Raw genomic sequence first — 20,346 nt, 5'->3', positions numbered from 1 at the left:
GGAGGAGGGCATGGCAACCCACTGCAGTATTCTTGCCTGGAGGACAGAGGAGCCTAGCGGGCTCTAGTCCATGGGGTCACAAAGAGTCAGACACAACTGAAGCAATTGAGCATGGGTGCCTTAGAAGACAGAAGCCATCTGCCAAAGAAGCAAAACATTAACATAGAGCAGTTTTCTACTTTGTGAATATTAATAGGATGTTAGTGATTAGCCACAAACTATGAGAGAATTACACTTGCTTTGGTAGGCAAAGGAGGAATGGAAGCTTTTAAAGAATCTGCCTTTTTATTTTGCTTCTGTTTTAAGTAAATAAAAGTTGTGTTGTAAAAATGAGTCTTTGGGCCAACATCAAACCTTAATCCTGCCGTTGCTTTCCCCAGAAGTTGGACAGGCACAGTCCAAGTCCCAGGAACTTTGGAAAGAAAGGATCTCTTCTAGGTGCTGAATCAGAAGCAACTGCCACTGTGGGAGGCCATGGATCCTATGCAACTCTGAGCCTGAGACTCATATTTTCTGTCCCTCTTTTTGTACTTTGGACCCAGGATAATCTGATGTAGGTGAAATATTCTTTTCCTTGGCTCAGATTAGGCACCTGGTGTCCTGAAAGAGGTCACTGACTTCCCCCAAGGATGTCCAAGGAGGTTGGCTCACCACTGGCTTACCGCAGGCCAAATATGAAGTTAATTAAGCATCAGTCATCATCAGTAGGGCCAAGATGTTATTCAGGCATTCAGGGAAGAGAAACCTGATCCAGCTCTGGATAATGACCTTCATCAGCATTCCTTCCTATCCTAATCCCAAACCACTGTGTCTTTAGCTGCAAGGTGGGGGCGGGGGGCGGGGTATTTCAGAAACAGATGGTTCATCCTTTACATTACTCTGCCTTTGAAGAAACTTCTGGATATGTCACTCTATTCAGTGCATGCATGATCATGCAATCTGGAGCAAAACCTTTTTTCACTGGAACCAGGTTTCTGTTTATGAAAAGGTACATTTATTGACTTCTGGGGAAATGCCCTATTCAGAATGAGAGTGAAATGCTGTTTGGTGGGAGCTGAAAGATACTGACAGTTCTAGGTTGGCCATCTGGGGACTAGCCCTTCTGGGCCAAACCACCCTGGGGAACAGAGACATGTGTACACACTAGTTCTGCTTGTCTCACTCCACAGACCTCAGTGACCAGCTTCTTGAAGTGGTGGGGCTAGAGGGAGCCATGGAAATGGGGCAGATCTACACTGGCCTGAAGAGTGCAGGCAGGAGGCTAGCCCAGTGCTCCTCTGTCTCCATCAGGTATGTTTCCTCGTCACCCAGCAGGCCGTGCCCCCCCACCCCCACCCGGATTCCTACAGATAACATCTTGAAAGCCCTCTTTAGATTTCAGTGCAGCGAGTGTGGGGGCAGGGTGGGGGTAGAAGTTCAATAACATTTATAAAGAATGTTTTTGGAGATCACTTTCCAAACCAGGTATAACAACCATCCAGGACATCAACTGGAGGGTCCCACCACAACCAGTTTGCCGTTCTCTTAAAATGAATTGATGAAATTCTAGAAATACGATTGTAAGATGAGGTCCAGAGAACCAGAGATCCAACTCCTTGCCTTCCTTATCTCCATATTGAAATGCTTAACGCATGCCAGAGGGCAACTTTGACAAAAACCAGGCTCTCTGCTCTGGATGGCATCACCGACTCAATGGACATGAGTTTGAGTGAACTCCGAGAGTTGGTGTTGGACAGGGAGGCCTGGCGTGCTGTGATTCACGGGGTCGCAAAGAGTCGGACACGACTGAGCAACTGAACTGAACTGAGACTCTCTGCTCTATACTGCTCATTCTTGGATAGCGGTCTCAGAAACACTTTTATTAAACAGTCCCATATACCTTTGTAGAGCTAAACTGATGTCAGCAAACCCGTCATAATTGACAAAGAGGATGACAGTTTTTTAGAGTATGGACCACGTAGGTCAGCCAATACAGGCTCCTTACCAGATGGGGTCTAATGGAGGGGATCTTCTGATTTTTGGTTGCTTCTGTTTAATAAATGCAACTAGTCACAGATTTTTCTCCACATTATTATTTCCAGAGTCCTTATTGCTTTCCATTTCCCATTTAATTTCTATAGTGTGTCTTGGGATCTCCTAGAGGGGACTTCCATGTGCAGGTTTCCCAAAGTTATTTAAACACAGAACCCTTTTACCCCTTATCCTGGGTGAAATGTCCTCAGAGTTCTTTGGGGGAATCTCTGTTCTTAGCGCCACCCTGCATCCTTCATAGAGGTCCCCAGAGCTGTTCCCCGATCTATCCCACTAACCCCCTTTCTTCATTCCCTCTGTGTCTCCTGTCCTTTCTATTATTCCCCAGATCTTTGCTTCTCTTTCCTTTTGGTCTATTGTATTGCTGGGACCTGTTTTCCAAGTTCATCTCTTTAATTCCTTTCTCCATGACTCTTAACACCAAGTAGGTCCAGTCTGTTAGAACATCTAAGCCATAACATATGTGGACCAGAGAATTTTGATTCCTGAAGAATTTGGGGGAAAAAAATGTGTAAGAGAGGATATTTTCTGTTTCCACATAAAAATAGGGGTTGAGTCAGGAGCCCTAGCCCCCTGGGCATTCCCTAGATAACCTCCTCACACCACAAAAGCAAAATTCCACTCTTTCCTTTTATTATTTGTTTTATTATTAGGTTTATTGGGTTTTGTTATTAAATATCCTCAGGGTCAGTTGGGGAATCATCTACATCAAAACAGCTTGCCTCCCTCATTTTATAATTTCAGAAACAGGGCAGATGCCAGACCCAGGTGAGGGCTTTCTGGCCAGTGCCCGGCAACTGTTCCTGGCTGGCCCAGACCGGAGACCTCCAAAAGGACCTACCTTTTCTCCATTGTCTCTCACCCTTAACAGTCCATAAGCCAAAGAAGCCTTGACCCAAGAGAGAAAATAAGGCTTTCTCCTCTCCCATAGGGATCACATTCCCAATGACCCAGCTTCCCCAGCTAAGCCAGGCCCACAGTCCGTGCAACCATAATGTCTACGGTTGTTCAGGAGATAAAAGAGGGGATGGTTGAGGACTGGGGGCAAGGCAAGACACACTCAGACCTGAGCTGTACCTCATATAAGTAGGAGACATTACCTCATTGACATTATGCAACTGCTCACTCAACATAGAACCCAGGCCTTCCCCTATTTCATAACCTTTCCCATTTCACAGTGGAGTTTTTGGCACCACGGGCAAGCCCTCTGGCTGGTTGTTTGACTAGGGGTCCACTTAGATATGGTGCTGCCATACTTGTTGGCCACTTCTCCCCAGACTCCTGTGGACTTCACTGCTCACTCGGGACCATGTTTCTCAAAATAGTCTGAGGACCAGAGCAACAGAGATGTCCATAGTGCTTATGAAAACACAGACCCCTAGGCCTGACTCAGACCTGCCACACTGGGACCCCTGAGGTGAGCTCAGAAATCTGTTTTCAACAAGCCCCCCAGGAATTCAGAACCACTCCTAGGTGGCTCCACTTTCAACTTCTGTTTCCCTGGAAAGGACAGCCTTCATTCTCCAACTCCAAGAAGCCCACTGTGCTCTCTCTGTTCTCCGGTCTCCAGGACAAACAAGCTGCTGCCAATGCAAGTGGACGGAGAGCCCTGGATGCAGCCACCATGCTCGGTGAGTTATATCAATCTCTGAGATGAGGGTGAGAAGTTTTATTTGGGATCCCTTTGGAGCACTGACTTAATATGAAATTCTGAATCTCTGAATTACAGGGGCTTTGGGAGATCATCCAGCACAGCTTCTCTTCCACTTAGTTCATCCATCCATTCATTTATCTGCTGAGCTTTTATTGATTAGGTGCTATGAGCCAAGCACTGGGAGGCACCAGTTCCAAAACCAAAGGAGACATAGACCTGTCTTCAAGGAGCTTATAGTTCTAGGTGAACTCTGAGGCTTCATCTACAGTATCCTTGAGAGCCTCCACTTGAATTGCTCTAGTGGCAAGGAACTTACGACCTCAAAAGGAAGACTGTTACACTAATGAACAAGCCTAATTACTAGAAAATGCTTCTTTATGTGGAGCAAAATCTGCACGCTTGACCTTACAATTCCACCTAGTTACTATGACCACCGGGCTCCTGGGGAAGAATTCCCACAATGCACAGGCATGCTGTACCCCAGATGTACCCACAACCCCGAGGAACTACCTGAAAACTCCCCTAAAAGTGTAACCTCATAGGTTATCTATTGCCTCTATGGCATTTCTGTGACCCATATTACCCATCCCCTAGAACTGCGCCTGTTTTGCAATAGTTGCACAATAATATTTGTTGAAAGGTGAATAAAGCATTGAACAAATGAACAAACAAAAATAAAGGGAACAATCCCATTCCCTGCCTTACCAGTTTGTTGGCAGTTTGTTCTCAGAAACCCAACTAGGCTCTCTATGGCGAAGAGAAACCACTGTCCTGGTATTTAGAGCCCAGGGTGTTAACTGGAATATGATGTTAGCAACATCTTTGATACTGTTGTGAGTGTGCGAATTTCAAAAGACAGAACTTGTGTTTCTGAGCTTCCTCACTCTAGTGGAGTATTCAGATACCTCAAGAACCTGCTATTTGGAGCCCTTCAGAACATCAGTTCGTCTTCTACTAGAGAAAGGATTTTCACGAGATAGCTACTGGGCCTGAACTGTAGGTTTATTTCTATAACTCTTTGCTCTGTGTAACTTCTACAAATTGCAAAGTTAGTCCTTAGAGACAAAGACTTTTTAAAATGGCATCTTTTATAAAAGATATCAAAAGTAGAACTTTTTCTGTAAAATCTTACCTCAATCTTTTGGCTTCTATGAAGTCTAAGAAAAGGATGAATACACTATAGCAAAATCTAATAATATCTTACCCTCTTTGGGAAGGATGGAGGGAATTTGTACTATTTTTAATTTTGATAGAATTGAATTAAGAAAACTCTATCCAAAGTCCTCCTGTCTCCTAAAAGGAAAAAAGAAAAAGCTGGAAGAAAGCAAACCCTTGGCTACCCAGCTCAGTGATATCTAGAAACTGAACCGCCATTCCTCCAGATCCAAGTACTCGTTTTAAAGTAGCCAAACATTCCTCCAATCCCTGCTCTCTCTCCATGCCACCCTTCAGACATTACTACTTACTATGAAAAAATAAATAAATAAATAAAACCCAATGATTTTGTGGTGTACAGTCATATGTGAAGGTATGTTAGTCAGCTCAGGCTGCCCTAACAAAATACTACAGACTGGGTGGCATAAACAGCATCGTTTCTCATAAATCTAGAGCCTCCTAGTCCAACATTGAGGTGTCAACAGGGTTGCTTTCTGGTGAGGCCTGTCTTCCTGACTTGCAGATGGAAGCTCTTTCACCATGTCTTCACATGGCCTTTTCTCTGTGTGCATTTACTCCTGATGTCTCTTCCTATTCTCGTACGGACACCAGTCCTATTGGACTAGGGCCCCACCTTTATGATTTCATTTAACCTTATTTACCTCCTTAAAGGGCTTCCCTGTTGGCTTAGTGGTAAAGAACTCGCCTGACAATGCTGGAGGTATGGTTTTGATCCTTGGGTTGGGAAGATCCCTTGGAGAAGGAAATGGTGACCCACTCCAGTATGCTTGCCTGGAGAATCCCATGGACAGAGAAGCCTGGCGGGCTACAGTCAGATATGCCTGAGCATGCAAGCACCTCCTTAAAGGTCGTATCACCAAATGTAGTCACCCTGGGGATTAGGGCTTCAACACATGAATTTGGAAGGGGACACAGTTTAGTCCATAGCAGAAGGTAACAGAAGTCCTTCTTAAACTTCCAAAAGTTAAAACACCCTTTTTGAAACGTTTTCCTGAATGAAGGCACTCACTAACTGTGAAGTGATTCAGAATTGAAGGCTTAATGATAGGACATCACAGCAACAAAAGAATGTTTGATGAAAATTAAAACCAGTTAAATTAGAAAGAAAGCTATGACAAATCTAGACAGTATTAAAAAGCAGAGACATCACTTTGCTGACAAAGGTCCATATAGTCAAAGCTACGGTTTTTCCAGTAGTCATGTATGAATGTGAGAGTTGGACCATGAAGAAGGCTGAGTGTTCAATTGATGCTTTTGAACTGTGGTGTTGGAGAAGACTCTTGAGAGTCCCTTGGACTGCAAGGAGATCCAACCAGTCCATCCTGAAAGAGATCAACCCTGAATATTTATTGGAAGGACTGACGCAGAAGCTGAAGCTCCAATACTTTGGCCACCTGATATGAAGAGCCAACTCATTGGAAATAAGACCCTGATTCTGAGAAAGACTGAAGGTAAAAGGAGAAAAGGGTGACAGAGGATGAGATGGTTAGATAGCATCACTGATTCAATGGACATGAGTTTGTACAAACTTCAGGAGATGGTGAAGGACAGGGAAGTCTGTCATGCTGCAGCCTAATGGGGCTGTAAAGACTCAGACATGATTGAGCAACTGAACAACAACAGCAAATTCGAATGAAGAAAAAAACTGTTGAATATGGTTATGCAACTAAATCAAGATGGCAAAAATCATTTTTTGAAAGAGAAGATAGTGAAACATTCGTAACTTGGATCCCAAACCTAAAGTGATATTCACCAAGACTGAAAGCATGTGGGAGACCTTGTTGAAGGAACAGTAAAAGTATGTTAAATTTGATAATTGATAATTCACTTTGCATTGATAATTAAAAAATGTAAATCTGAAGAAAAATTTAGTAACTAGATAATTACTAGTGAAACTAAAAACAGGGTAGACACCTTCTAAATCTGGGAGCATTTAAATTTTATGAACCCTATCAGTGTAACACAAAAAAGAGAAAAACAAGCAAACATTTTAAATGCTTTAAGATAAAAAAAGTTAGGACTAAATATATCAACAATGACAAAATACCATAAATGTGCTTATGTTCCCTGTTAGAAAAACAAAACTCCCACATTGGGTTAAAATGCATCGATACATTTCTTGTAAAGAGATACATCTAAAGCAAAATAACATAAATTTTTATCTTATCCTTTATCGAGCACAGAGAAATTAAAAGTAAAATATGATAACTTGGGGCAAACTAACCTTCCAACATGCCAAAAGCATAAAGTGGAATAAAGAAGGTCGCTTTTTATTTAGTAAAAAGTACACTCAATTTTGAGATCTAATGGTCATAAAAATTTATTTGTCTGATAATAGAATCAAAATTTATACTGTGAAAAACTGTATAGTGTTCTTAGTAGTAGTAGTGTTAGTCGTTCAGTCGTGCCTGACTCTTTGCGACCCCATGGACTACAGCCCACCAGGCCCCTCTGTCCATGGGATTCTCCAGGCAAGGATACTGGAGTGGGCTACCATTCCCTTCTCCAAGGAGTCTGTCCAACACAGGGATCAAACCTGGGTCTCCCTGCACTGCAGGAAGATTCTTTACCGACTGAGCCATCAGTGAACAGCCGGTGAAAAACTGTATAGATGTAGTATATTCTGAGAATAAATATACATAAGAAACTTACGAAAAGACAGTTATTGAGAGGCTTTAAAATATTTGTTTCTGTCTTTAAGGTCAAGTTGTAAAAAAAAAACATAGATGACATAAAACTTGTATTTTTAAAAAACAAGCTCAGAGATACAGAGAGTAGACTGATGGGTTTTCAGAGGTGGGAGCAGGGAGGGCAAGGTAAGTGAAATGGGTAAATGGGGTAAAAATGTGCAAACTTCTAGTTATAAAATGAAGGAGTCCTGAAGATGTAATATACAGCAGAGTGACTATAGTTGATAATACTGTATTGCATATTTAGAAGTTGCTAACTTTGGCCACCTCATGTGAAGAGTTGACTCACTGGAAAAGACTCTGATGCTGGGAGGGATTGGGGGCAGGAGGAGAAAGGGATGACAGAGGATGAAATGGCTGGATGGCATCACCGACTCGATGCACATGAGTCTGGGTGAACTCCGGGAGTTGGTGATGGACAGGGAGGCCTGGCGTGCTGCGATTCATGGGGTCGCAAAGAGTCAGACACAACTGAGCGACTGAACTGAACTGAACTCAAGTGAGTAAATCTTAAAATTTCCTATCACAAGAAAAAGTAATTTTGTAACTATGGTGACAGATGTTAACTAGACTTATTGTGATGGTCATTTCACATTATATACAAATATCAAATCATTAACCTGTACACCTGAAACTAATATAATGTCATATGTCAATTATATGACATTCATTCAAAAATTAAACTTGGATGAAATAACTGTGCCTTAAACAAATCTAATTTCTTCAAGGTCCACAGGATATTTACTAAAATAGACTATAAACCAGTTAATGAAGAAAAAAACAAAATCCAATAGCAGATATTATAAAGGTTGTTTTATTTGACCACAAAGCAATAAAACTATAAATTAATAATAGATTAAATGATAAATGAAATCCAATCAGATTACTATATTCTCCTAAAGAATAGATTTAAGAGGGTATCAAAGCCAATATTATTGACTATTTAAAAAATAATAAAATTAGAAGGCTCTCATTCAAAAGTTTTAGAATATAGCCTAAACTATATTTGGAAACCTGGTGGGCTGCCATCTCTGGGGTCGCACAGAGTCGGGCACGACTGAAGCGACTTAGCAGCAGCAGCAGCATATTTGGAAATAAATTCAAAGTCTCATATGTTACCATCATTTGAAAAGGGAAAAAATGTAATATATAATCCCCAAATTAAAAGAACAGTAATAAAACAAAGTTAGGAGAAGCAGAAAAAAGAAAACAAAAGATATAATTAGAAATTAAATAATTAAAAAAACAGGAAAATATAGAACTAGTTCTTTAAATGTGAAATGTTTGAAAACATAATTTTAAAAAGAGATTAGAGATAAATATTTAAAATATATATAATATAAATATGAATGTAGTAATGGTTTTATTTAATTATAAGACATTATGTGACATTTATAGTTATCTTGATTCTAATAAACTTGAACATCTGATAAAAATCCTAGGTAACCATTGGGGGAAGAGTGGGAGGAAGGGCTAGTTAGGGAGTTTGGGATGGACCTGTACATACTGGTACATTTAAAATGGATAACCAACAAGGACCTACTGTATAGCACAGAGAACTCTGCTCAATGTTACATGGCAGCCTGGATGGGAGAGAAAACTGGGAGAGAATGGATACATGTATGTTATGGATGAGTTACTTTGCTGTCTACCTGAAACTATGACATTGTTAACTGGCTATGCTCCAATGTAAAATAAAAGTTTTTAAAAAATTCTAGGTAACCCTTAATGAAATGAAAAATATTTGATCTTACTGGTAAGTTCTTCCATACTGTTATGAAATAAATATTTATTTGAAGTCTTTGTTCCATAGAATAGACAAAGATAGAAAGCTATCCAATCCATTTCATAGAATTAAGACAGATAGAAAAATCTAACAAAAGCTGTGCTTAAAACTAGAAAGCTACTGGGACTTCCTTTGTGATCCAATGGTTAAGATTCTGTGCTCCCAATGCAGAGGACATGGGTTCAATCCCTGGTTGGGGAAAGAAAATCCGGCCTGCTGCATGGTGCAGCTGGGAAAAAAAAAAAAGAAAGCTACAGATCAATCTCAAATATGAATGATATAAAAATTGTTAAAGTATTGGTAGATAGAATTGAACAACATATTAAAAGAATCAGTCACTCCTCAAGAAGAATATATCAAAGAAATGTTCAAGAAAGTCTTTTTTAAAGTTTTTTGTTTTTAACAAAACCAATTGCTTTATTTAATATAAAAAGCATTTCCCACCCCAGTGGTCCACTGGATGACTCTGAGCTCCTGATGCAGGGGCCTAGCTTCTATCCCTGGTCAGGGAACTAGATCCTACATACTGTAACTAAGACCTAACTCAGCCAAATAAATAAAGATTGGGCTTCCCTGATGGCTCAGATGGTAAAGAATCCACCTACCATGCAGGACACCTGGCTTCAGTCCCTGGGTCGGGAAGATCCCCTGGAGGAGGGAATGGCAACCCACTCCAATATTCTTGCCTAGTGAATCCCCATGGACAGGGGAGCCTGGTGGGCTACAGTCTATGGGGTCACAAAGAGTCAGACAGGACTGAGTGACTAAGCATAGCACAAAGTTATTAGATACAAAGGATAAAAACTTTTACATTAATAGGCTTGGTGTGTAGCAGGATATGTTAATTCCCTTCCCTAAGGAAGTCTCCTTAATAGAAGTTTAGATAGAAAAATTACATGGTAATATGAATGCTGCTGCTGCTGCTAAGTCACTTCAGTCGTGTCCGACTCTGTGCAACCCCATAGACGGCAGCCCACCAGGCTCCTCCGTCCTTGGGATTCTCCAGGCAAGAACGCTGGAGTGGGTTGCCATTTCCTTCTCCAATGCATGAAAGTGAAAAGTGAAAGGGAAGTCGCTCAGTTGTGTTCGACTCTTAGCGACCCCATGGACTGCAGCCTACCAGGCTCCTCCGTCCATGGGAGTTTCCAGGCAAGAGTACTGGAGTGGGTTGCCATTGCCTTCTCCAGTAATATGAATAGATGACCCAAAATACTCAAACACATTGAACATTTCTGATTTTTAAAGATTAGAAACTCTTGCAAAACTCAGATTAGGAAGACACTTCCTCAAAATAAAAAAATTAGTTATTAAACCAATAACTAATACTTAATGTAAAACAGTAGTACAATTCTCATTAAAATTGTGGATAAGACGTATGCTAATGTTGTTTGGAAATTCTAACCAGCGCAAAACACATGAAGCAGAAAAGAGATATAACTATTTGGAAAAGAATCAAAACTGTCATGATTTGCAGGTAATATATGTAAAAGAAATCTAATAAAATCAACTGAAAACCTCATAGGTTAAATTATTTCAGTGAAGCTATATAGAAAGAGACAAAAGTTAACAGCTTTTGTACATACCAGCAATAACCAATCGGAAGAACATAATAGAAAAAAGCTGAAATATTATATGGCAATAAATTAAAACAAAATACCAAGCCAAATTGTGAAAAATAGATGAAGAAGACTGCAAGACTTAGTTAATATTTTTTTTTAAGATTTGAATTTAGACACATCCCATGTTTCTAAAAGGGACCCCCAAACAAAATTCCAATGCAATTTTTTAACTTGACAAAACAATGCCATAGCTAAGGCATTTTATAAAAGAGCTGTGAAGAACTTCCCACAAGATATTAAAATAGTTATATAGCTACAATAATTGGCCCAATATTGGATAGGTAAATCAATGATACAGAAGAGAGCCCTAAGAAACTCTAGTGTATATAAAAGGTAGTGAAGGAAAAAAGAAAGATCATAAATTAATTTGAAAGTAATGGACTATTTAACATATGGTATCCAAGAAATTGCCTGTTTGGGAAAATGCCATTATACAATCAGACCTCCACATCCATGGGCTTCACATCCTTGGAGTCAACCGACATTGAATAGAAAATATTCAGGAAAAAAAATCCAGAAAGTTCCAAAAAGCAAAACTAGAATTTGCTCTGTGCTGGGAACTATTTACATAACATTAACATTATATTTACAACTATTTACATGGCATTTACATTACATTAGGTATTTACATTGCATTAAGTAATCTAGAGATGACTTAAAGGATACAGGATATGCATAGGTTATACCAAATACTATACCATCTTACATAAGGGGCTTGTATAAAACCAGCATCCATGGATTTTGGTATCCCCAGGGGTCCTAGAAACAATTCCTTATGGATACCAAGGGATGACTATATACTAACCTCTCACCTCTGTAGTACTAGAATCCACAAACCACAAAACCTCACATTGCCCAGCATCTCCAAACTCCTACTTTATCAAGACATTTCTCAAAACTGCTGAAAACCCAAATGGGAGGGATTTGAGTTTCATTTCCTCCTCTTTGCCCAGGAGGTGCTAACAAGCAAATAAATTGGTCAGCTAGGGGGAGAAAAAGGAGAAGCAAAGGTCTTCTATGGTCTTAAAAAAATGGGCTCCATCAGCGGGAAATGTAAGCAGTGCACCAGCTGCCACTCTGCCCCAGGCACATCCAGCTCCACTGACAGGATATCCCTCGTCCTTCTTGGCTGGGCTAACTAGTCAGTACTTCCATAGCAGATACCAGTTCTGTGCTTTCTCAGGGAATACCAAGGTGAATAGGATGAATTTCTTGCCACAAATCACTGCCATCAGCTGGGGCTAAATTGCATGTCACAGATGAGTAGTATCAGGGCCCCCTGTCATCTGCGCCTCACTTCCCTGAATTCTGAGATAAAGATGATGCCATAATCAGGCAAAATGGTGCTTGAAGTGTCCTTGGTGTACTCCCCTGGGGACCACCCCAAAGCAAAGAGACTTACTATTCACCTCCTGTATCTCCAGGCTGGTGGAAACCAACCTAACAGTCATTTAAAGCTTCCTTCCCCCAGGTTAAGCTCATTCTCCACAGCGTCTTTTGGTCCCATCTTTCTCTTTTCATAACCTGCGGCCTTATAAATTTAAATCCAGGTTGCAATAGCACTTCTTAGCCAGACTCTTCCCCCACTCCAGCTCATCCTGACAACAGCTATTGAATAATTCCTTTCAAGGTTTTTTTTCCTAGTGAATTCTCCAGCTTAAAAAGTTGTCATGGTTCCCATTACCTCATATTAAACCCAATCTCTGCCACCTCCCCTTTAAAGCCCTTCACCAGCTTCCCCTCCAGTGTCCCTGATTTCACTTCTCATCCTGTGGTCCACACTCAACCAGTTGGTATGTAGCCCCTCAAACTAGTGCCTTCCCTTTCTCTCTCACCAATACATTTTCTTCCCTTCCTTACAGATCTTAAAATGCTTCCTCAGTTGCTCCATTCAGATTCTTCTCATTCCTTACTGAACTTTCTTTTTGACACCACTTGGTTTATCCTACATTAATTTAAACATGTTGATGAGTCTGTCTCTTCAAGAACTCTTCCGTTGTTCTCTGGGATCACACTTGTCGTTTGAATAGGTGGTAAAAACCATGAGAGTGGGTTCATAGACTGTCTCTTTTTGATAGTTTTTTAAATTAATTTTTTTAGAGTACAGTATAGCTTTCCAGTGTTGTACAGCAAAGTGAATCAGCTGTGTATATACACACAGCCCCCACTTTTTTGGATTTCCTTCCCATTTAGGTCACCACAGAGCTCTTAGTAGAGTTCGCTGTGCTACACAGTAGATTCTCATTAGTTATCTATTTTATACATAGTTCAGTTCAGTTCAGTCGCTCAGTCATGTCCGACTCTTTGCGACCCCATGAATTGCAGCACGCCAGGCCTCCCTGTCCATCACCAACTCCCGGAGTTCACTCAGACTCGTGTCCATCGAGTCCGTGATGCCATCCAGCCATCTCATCCTCTGTCGTCCCCTTCTCCTCCTGCCTCCAACCCCTCCCAGCATCAGAGTCTTTTCCCATGAGTCAACTCTTCGCATGAAGTGGCCAAAATACTGGAATTTCAGCTTTAGCCTCATTCCTTCCAAAGAAATCCCAGGGTTGATCTCCTTCAGAATGGACTGGTTGGATCTCCTTGCAGTCCAAGGGACTCTCAAGAGTCTTCTCCAACACCACAGTTCAAAAGCATCAATTCTTTGGCACTCAGCCTTCTTCACAGTCCAACTCTTAGATCCATACATGACTACTGGAAAAACCATAGCCTTGACTAGACAGACCTTAGTCAGCAAAGTAGTATCTCTGCTTTTGAACATGCTATCTAGGTTGGTCATAACTTTTCTTCCAAGGAGTAAGCGTCTTTTAATTTCATGGCTGCATAGTAGTGTATATATATGTCAGTCCCAATCTCCCAATTCATCCCACCCCTCCTTTTCCCCTCTTGGTGTCCAGATTCTGTTTGACATACATCTTTCTCCTTATCCAGTATAGGGTAAGTTTTTAATTGGTGCATTCCATTGTTTACACTGGGTTTTCATTGACTGTCATTTCATCTTCACAACTTTGTGAGGAAACTAGAACAAATGTTACTATCATTTTACAGTTCAGCAAGCACTGATTATAAAGGCTAAATGATTTGTCCAAACGTCCACAGCAAAGAAGGGGGAGTTCTAAGACCCAAATCCAGGTCTTTGAATCCTAAATGCCTCTTGTTCCCACATCATCTTCCTATTTGATAAATGTTGATAAGACTGAGAGTGCCGATTATCAACGTATCAGTGTCACTAGGCCACATTCAAATAGGTACCAAGCATTTTGAAGCCACACCCTGAAGGTAAGGTTGGCAAGAAAGAGAAAAAAAGACTTCACCAGTGTCTTTCACTTCCAATTGCAAACTTCATATTTGCAGGAGAAAACACTCATTAAACCTAAAAGTGAAAAAAAAAAAAGAAAGAAAGAAAGCTTTATATAAGAAAGTTGGGTCTCCCCTGGAAGACTAAGAAAAGAGGAAATGCCGAAGACTCACTTTTAAACTATCCACATGAGTGGCGATTGGTTCAGAGGTCAGATTCAAGGTCCTAGGTCAGTTTGGAGTTCCTGGTTTATGTCGCTATGCTTGGGCAGGAACGGCCAGGAACTGAAAGAGTGGGACTCTGGCTGTTCTGCCCCTCTCTGTGCAACCTTAGGCTAACCTGAGGCTCAGCAGAGCCTTGGGGGTCTCCATTCCTTTATCTGTCCTACAGAGGGCTTGACTGAGATGGTCCCTGAGGTCTCCTCCGGTTGTGACTTTCTGAGTCTATGAATAGCAAGGACACAAGACAGGTGCGAGCTGATCACCACGTGGGAAGCTCACACCTGTCTCTCCCCAGCGTTTCCGCCCCTTGCTTCCAGCACCATTCAGGGTCCAGTTGCCAATTGTGAAGCTGTTCAAGGACAGTCGTCCTTCTGCGTGGGGCTCCTTCCAGCTCGAAGCTGGCCTCCCTTCCTCTCTCTGCAAGTCACTCTCCCATAGGCTCCTGGGGTTTGCAGGCCACTAATTCACTTCTCCCTCTTTACTTTTAGATTAAAATTACTCACAAGAACCAAGCGCCTATGATGATGGGGCCCCCTCAGAAGAGCAGCTTCTTTTCACTGAGGAGGAAAAGCCGTTCAAAGGACTAGACACTGTGCCCAACGCCAGTTCAACCAAGAGAGAAGACAAGAAACTGAAACACACGCACACACCCACACGCACACACACACAAACTCCATACTCTTCTCCAACCAACGGAAGCCAAGCCACCCTTCAGGAAGAAAGCTTCATCCACTCTGTTTCAACCATGGATGCATCCCCATCAGAGCCAGTGCCACCAGGACATTTTGAGTGGACTTGGGATTCTCCAGGGTGTGGCTGGCTCGTGCAGCAACCTTCACTTTCCCAGAAGGCCTTGAGTGGGACTTTCTGAGACTGAAGGAGAAACCCCCCTTTTTTCCACCAGCCCTGCAAGTTTCCTCACGGCCACTTGCAAGGAGCAGGCTGCAGGTTTCCTGCCTATGCTGAGGTCGGATGTGGCCAAGAAAAAGAGTCTGTGTTCCAGAAAACTCGCACAAAGATCCCTCTGTGCGGAGACAGGACGGCCTCGGACTCTCAGAGCGCAGCCCTTGGCAGGGCTTGGCACCAGCATGCTGGTCTCTCAGTTGTCCTTCAAGCTTCTCCCTGAGCTAGCTGAGGAGGCAGAAAGGCTGTGGAAAGCTGTGTTTCCCTTCTTGGTTCTGCACGTTGTCAGTGGGCACTAGTGGTTCTCCTGAAGCCTTCTGGTGACTGTGTGCTTGTTTAGAGCCGGCTCCAAGATCCCCTAGAGCTGCGTGCGCAGCACACCTTAGATGTGGTATTTATTTTCTTAGTTCTATGAACACCTGGGAGGGAAAGCAGAGAAACTGGGATTTATTTTTTAAATCGGTGTCATAATATTGTGTAAAAAGGGAAGAGGGAAAAAAAAAAAAACACCCCCAGCTTCTTTCTTTTTCAAGCCAAAGCGTGTTTCCTGTTTGAGTTCCAGGGCCTGGTGGCAGACTATTCCTGAAGGCAAAGAAGATGGGAGGGAAGGGCCTTTTGCTGAGGAGACCAGGAGACAAGCCTTCAGGCGGTTCCCTCCTGCCTCTTTGTACTTGCCACTCCCAAAGCACGACCTGAAGACCCTTCTTCAGGTCTTCAGTGTGTGTACATATATGTAGCATATATATATATTTATATATATATAAATATTTATTTACTGATGGATTTTTCCTAATTGAAAAAAAAATGCAGTAAGAATTGAAAGGGAAAGAAAAAGAAAAGCTTGTTTCTGCCATTTCATTGTCAAGACACATTTCTCCCTGGTGATCATAGGATTCAAGGGAAATTGAAGTATCTCCTTATACAGAGATTGAAAATTTCTCTTCTCAGAACAACTATGAAAGCTATGAGGGGCAGGATTTACTTTCTCATTTGTCAAATAAGGAAACTGAGTCCTAGGAAAGTTAAGAGACTTGTCCATGGTATCTTGGCTAAAGTGGTTTGGAACTCGGTGCCACTAAAAAGATACTTAGTAGAGAAAAGAACCTACACATCTTGGAATAGGGTCATTTCTGGTCACTGAGAAGTGATTCCATTTAGATCCAGGTTGCCAGGGAGGAATGAACATGTGGTACACATGTGGATGGGACAAGCCCATGTGAGAAAATAAGGGCCTCCCCCGTGCTTGTGGAGACTCTCTCAGGTCTGAGCGGGTCAGTGTGTGCATGCATGCTCCGTCGTGTCAGACTCTTTGTGACCCTGTGGACTACAGCCCAGCAGGGTCCTCTGTCCATGGGATTTTCCAGGCAAGAATTCTGGAGCGGGTTGCCATGCCCTCCTCTAGGGGATCTTCCTGACCCAGGGTTCAAACCCACATCTTCCGCATCTCCTGCACTGGCAGGCAGATTCTTTACTGCTGAGACACGGGGGAAGCCCTAACCTGGTCAGTAGACCGGTTAAACTCTCCACATGTCACATCGTCATAGCCTCTTAAATCTGGAAACACTCCTGGCTGCAGGAATGACCTCAGCAGAGAGGCGCAAGGAGGACAAAGGCACCTTCAGCAAGGAACTGCCAGCCAGTGACCAGAGGGGTCTTGGCAGAGCTCAGTGAGCTTCATTCTACTGGCACGAGCATCACTGCCTTCCCCAAGGGCAAGCCTGTGGAGAGCTTCGTTGGTAGAAAGAAACGTTCACCTTGTCCCCTATCCCCTCTGAGATTTCTGAAAAGCAAACCTGTACCCACTTGGCATCACCCCACTAAACTCCCTCTCATCTCCTTGCACTGGGTCAGGAACTTTGTGCAAAGAAGGGAAAGTTAAGATTGTATGTACAAACTGTTCATAACTCTGAAGGAAGCAGTCATCTAGGACCGCCTCAGATAAGAGATCTAGAACCATCCTGTTCAACCTAACAGCACAGAACACCAGACAAAGGGAAACCCCTGAAGAATGTCCTGAATGATGGGCTCCTTGCGATGGGACCAACAAGCTCCAGAATGACAGCAGGTACTCTCTTGGAAGCCACTTGCTTCTGAAATGAAGGCAGGTTCAGTTTGGAGGTCACTGATTGTAAGACATTTATAGAAGTTATTGCATGTGCTTCCGCCCCAACCCCCCAAGATTGGGGCTGTTGAGACACTGCACTGCTGTCAACAGATGAGACTTATCCTCAGAGATTCACCCGTCAGAGACTGGCCCCTGCCTGCCCACTCGGATGCACAGGACTGGCAATGTTGCTTGAAAGACACGTCCCATGTCCTCCTCCTTAAAACCACAGAGTATAACAAATGTTGGTGGAATTGTACTTACAGTTTTGTAACCTGAGTCTAGTGATGTTGTTTAATCTGACTTTGCAACTCATCTTTTAACTAGTGGGACTGTAGTTTCCAACTGTGGAGTACCTCATCATAGTGCTCCTCACAGCAACCCCTGAGATTGATGGAGAAGGTATTATTAACCCCATCTAAACAATGAGGAAAACAAGGCTTAATATAACTTAGTGACTTCTCAAAATTAGGCAGTCAGGGGAAAATCCTCCCTTATTCCTCATCTTATCTGATTCTGACCATGCACAGACATGTTCTCACCTGCCCCCACACACTTCTACCCTTCTGGCAATAAAAATGAAACAGGAAATCTTCAATACATTCTGTGTCTCTGGACTAATGGATGAGGTGTTGCATCTTATTATAACTTGGTCTTTGTAGGTTTCCTCCAGTGAGTTGAGAATGGAGATAGACTTGGTAGAACGATTATATTTCAGGTCAGAGACCAGCTCCTCTCAAGAGAGTTCTTTCCACAGATGGAAAAGATATGTTGAAATTGCCAAATAAATTAGGAAATACTTGGCAGAATCTGGAAGAGCCTCCAGACTGGCGTTACATAACATGCATATACATTATACATATGCACATTATATAAGGTGACATAGTACTTAATGTGCTGTATATATTATGTAAATTACATATTTGTGAGTAATCATGATAAATATAGAGACCCACTAATCACTTTTTACACATACCCAGTGACAGATTAGGAAGTTGCCTTGCCAGAGAGTCTTAAAACTTACTCTCTCCTGCTGCTTTGGTTCCAACTCCTGCCAAAAATAATTGCATCAACTTTTCCCATCTCTAGCCCCCTCTCCTCTTGGCCAAAACCCTTAGTTACCTCCTGTCCTAGCTAGGTTGCACCTACCATGGAACACTACCATGACTGGGATCCATAAAAATAGATTCTGGGGATGGGATGGATCTAGACCCCCAGACCCCCTGTATCGATGTTCCCAGGTAGGTGGATGCCTAGTGCTGATATTAAAGGGAGAGGTGAGGAGAGAGAGGAAGAATCTACCAACCATCCAAGGAAGGAAACCGTGTTCCTTGGCCACCAGTTCCAGGATCTGACCACCAATTAGGAAGTTATTCCAAAGTCTAGTCTAAGCTTCTGTAGCACATCTGAAACCATAATTTCCTAAAATGTGTTTCATGCAATACTGGTATCTATGCTCCATGCACAAACAGTTCTGTGATCAAGTACTAGATCCCCTTCTAGAAGAAAGAAGGGGATTTATTTGTCAACATCTGTAAGTTAGAAACTTGCCCTAACCCCACCATTTCTTCTTTTTGTTCTCTAGGGATATGGGAACATGTAAGTTACCATCCTCTGCGATATTCCATAAAGTACTTTTCCAGGACAAGGAGTCTCTACTCTTAAGACACTCTTTCTAGTTTCTTCTGTGATTGTTTAACTGCTTTTATTGTTCCCATCTACATGTCTTCAAGCAAGAATCAAGGATCTGGCCTCCTTGTTTCCTGAATGGAGAAGGGATTGGGGGGAAATTAAGGGAAAAACATGATAAAGGTCAGACTATGTTGGTCCAGAGGAGTGAACCAGGTCTGAAGAACACAGTTGTGGGAAGAGTCAATGTTTATTCAATTGAATGACCACTTTTGAAGCTAGCTGGCAAAACATGGAAAGAGCTGTTTTGTGAGAAGTTGAACAACCACCTGTTCTTATAGAAAGAACCTTGACCTAGTTGGGGAGGAACAAGTAGTGATTGATCTACCTTGTTGAAAAGCTGTTGAAACTATTTTTATAGGCATCAGTGTTAAATCAATAGTTAAATCTGCTACTTCCTTTTGAGGAGCAAACCTCAGTGTCCATCATTTTCTGAAAGAGTGAAAAATGACTCCCAGAGAGGTTTCCGGATCAGTGGGTACTGACCAGTTAGACCACACTGGTACCTGGCGAGACTGACCAAAATTGTTGGTGCCCTCAAGGGCAACTAGTGGTGGTGGTGATCTTTCCTCAGCGGTTCTGAGTTAAAGGAAAGAGTTACAGTGTTAGGCCCAAAAGAGAGCTTGCATTTCTGTTGGTGTTCGTATTAGCAGTTTGGAAATCTCTTAGTCATGAATACCAGACCTGCATCCAACTTGGAATAAATAGCAAGAAAAAAGAAACTATCCCATCTCAAATACCAATCCAGTTTTGCATAAAACAGGTGAATAGAATTGTGTAGAATTTCACATGAGACCATGGTTTTTAGTTCACTTTAACGTCCCACCATACTCAAATACGTCTTTTAACTTTCTACTATAGGGAGAAAACAAGAAAGGGAATTCTCCTTTCTGGCTTGCTTGGTGAAAGTGGAAGTGTTAGTCACTCAGTTGTGTCTGACTCTTTGCAACCCTATGGACTGTAGCCCGTCTGTCCATAGAATTCTCCAGGCAAGAATACTGGAGTGGGTAGCCATTCCCTTCTCCAGGGGATCTTCGCAACCCAGGAATTGAACCTGAGTCCCTTGCATTGCAGGCAGATTCTTTCTATAGGAACCATCTGAGTCACCAGGGATGAGGCACTATGTCAAGGCCTTTTCATGTGCTATCCTATTTAATCCTCAGAACAGCCCA

At 42.2% G+C, this 20,346-nt stretch overlaps 1 protein-coding gene across 3 annotated transcripts in view; it reads left to right on the top strand.

Annotated features, from left to right (window-relative positions):
* The window catches only part of DGKG (diacylglycerol kinase gamma), a 226,662-nt gene extending 208,575 nt beyond the window's left edge, over positions 1-18,087 (top strand). For all 3 annotated transcript variants that reach the window (XM_040252643.1, XM_040252652.1, XM_040252636.1), the window contains 3 exons: positions 1,170-1,290; positions 3,602-3,662; positions 14,967-18,087. In XM_040252643.1, the coding sequence (XP_040108577.1) occupies positions 1,170-1,290; positions 3,602-3,662; positions 14,967-15,065 (281 nt within the window). In that variant the 3' untranslated portion in view covers positions 15,066-18,087. The remainder of the gene's footprint in view (positions 1-1,169; positions 1,291-3,601; positions 3,663-14,966) is intronic.
* The last annotated feature ends 2,259 nt before the right edge of the window (positions 18,088-20,346 follow it).

The sequence above is a fragment of the Oryx dammah genome, unplaced genomic scaffold, assembly GCF_014754425.2.
Source record: "Oryx dammah isolate SB20612 unplaced genomic scaffold, SCBI_Odam_1.1 HiC_scaffold_2, whole genome shotgun sequence".
Classification (NCBI taxonomy): Eukaryota; Metazoa; Chordata; class Mammalia; order Artiodactyla; family Bovidae; genus Oryx; species Oryx dammah.
The sequence above is the reverse complement of the archived record's forward strand: the minus strand, read 5'-3'. Positions and strand labels throughout refer to the sequence as shown.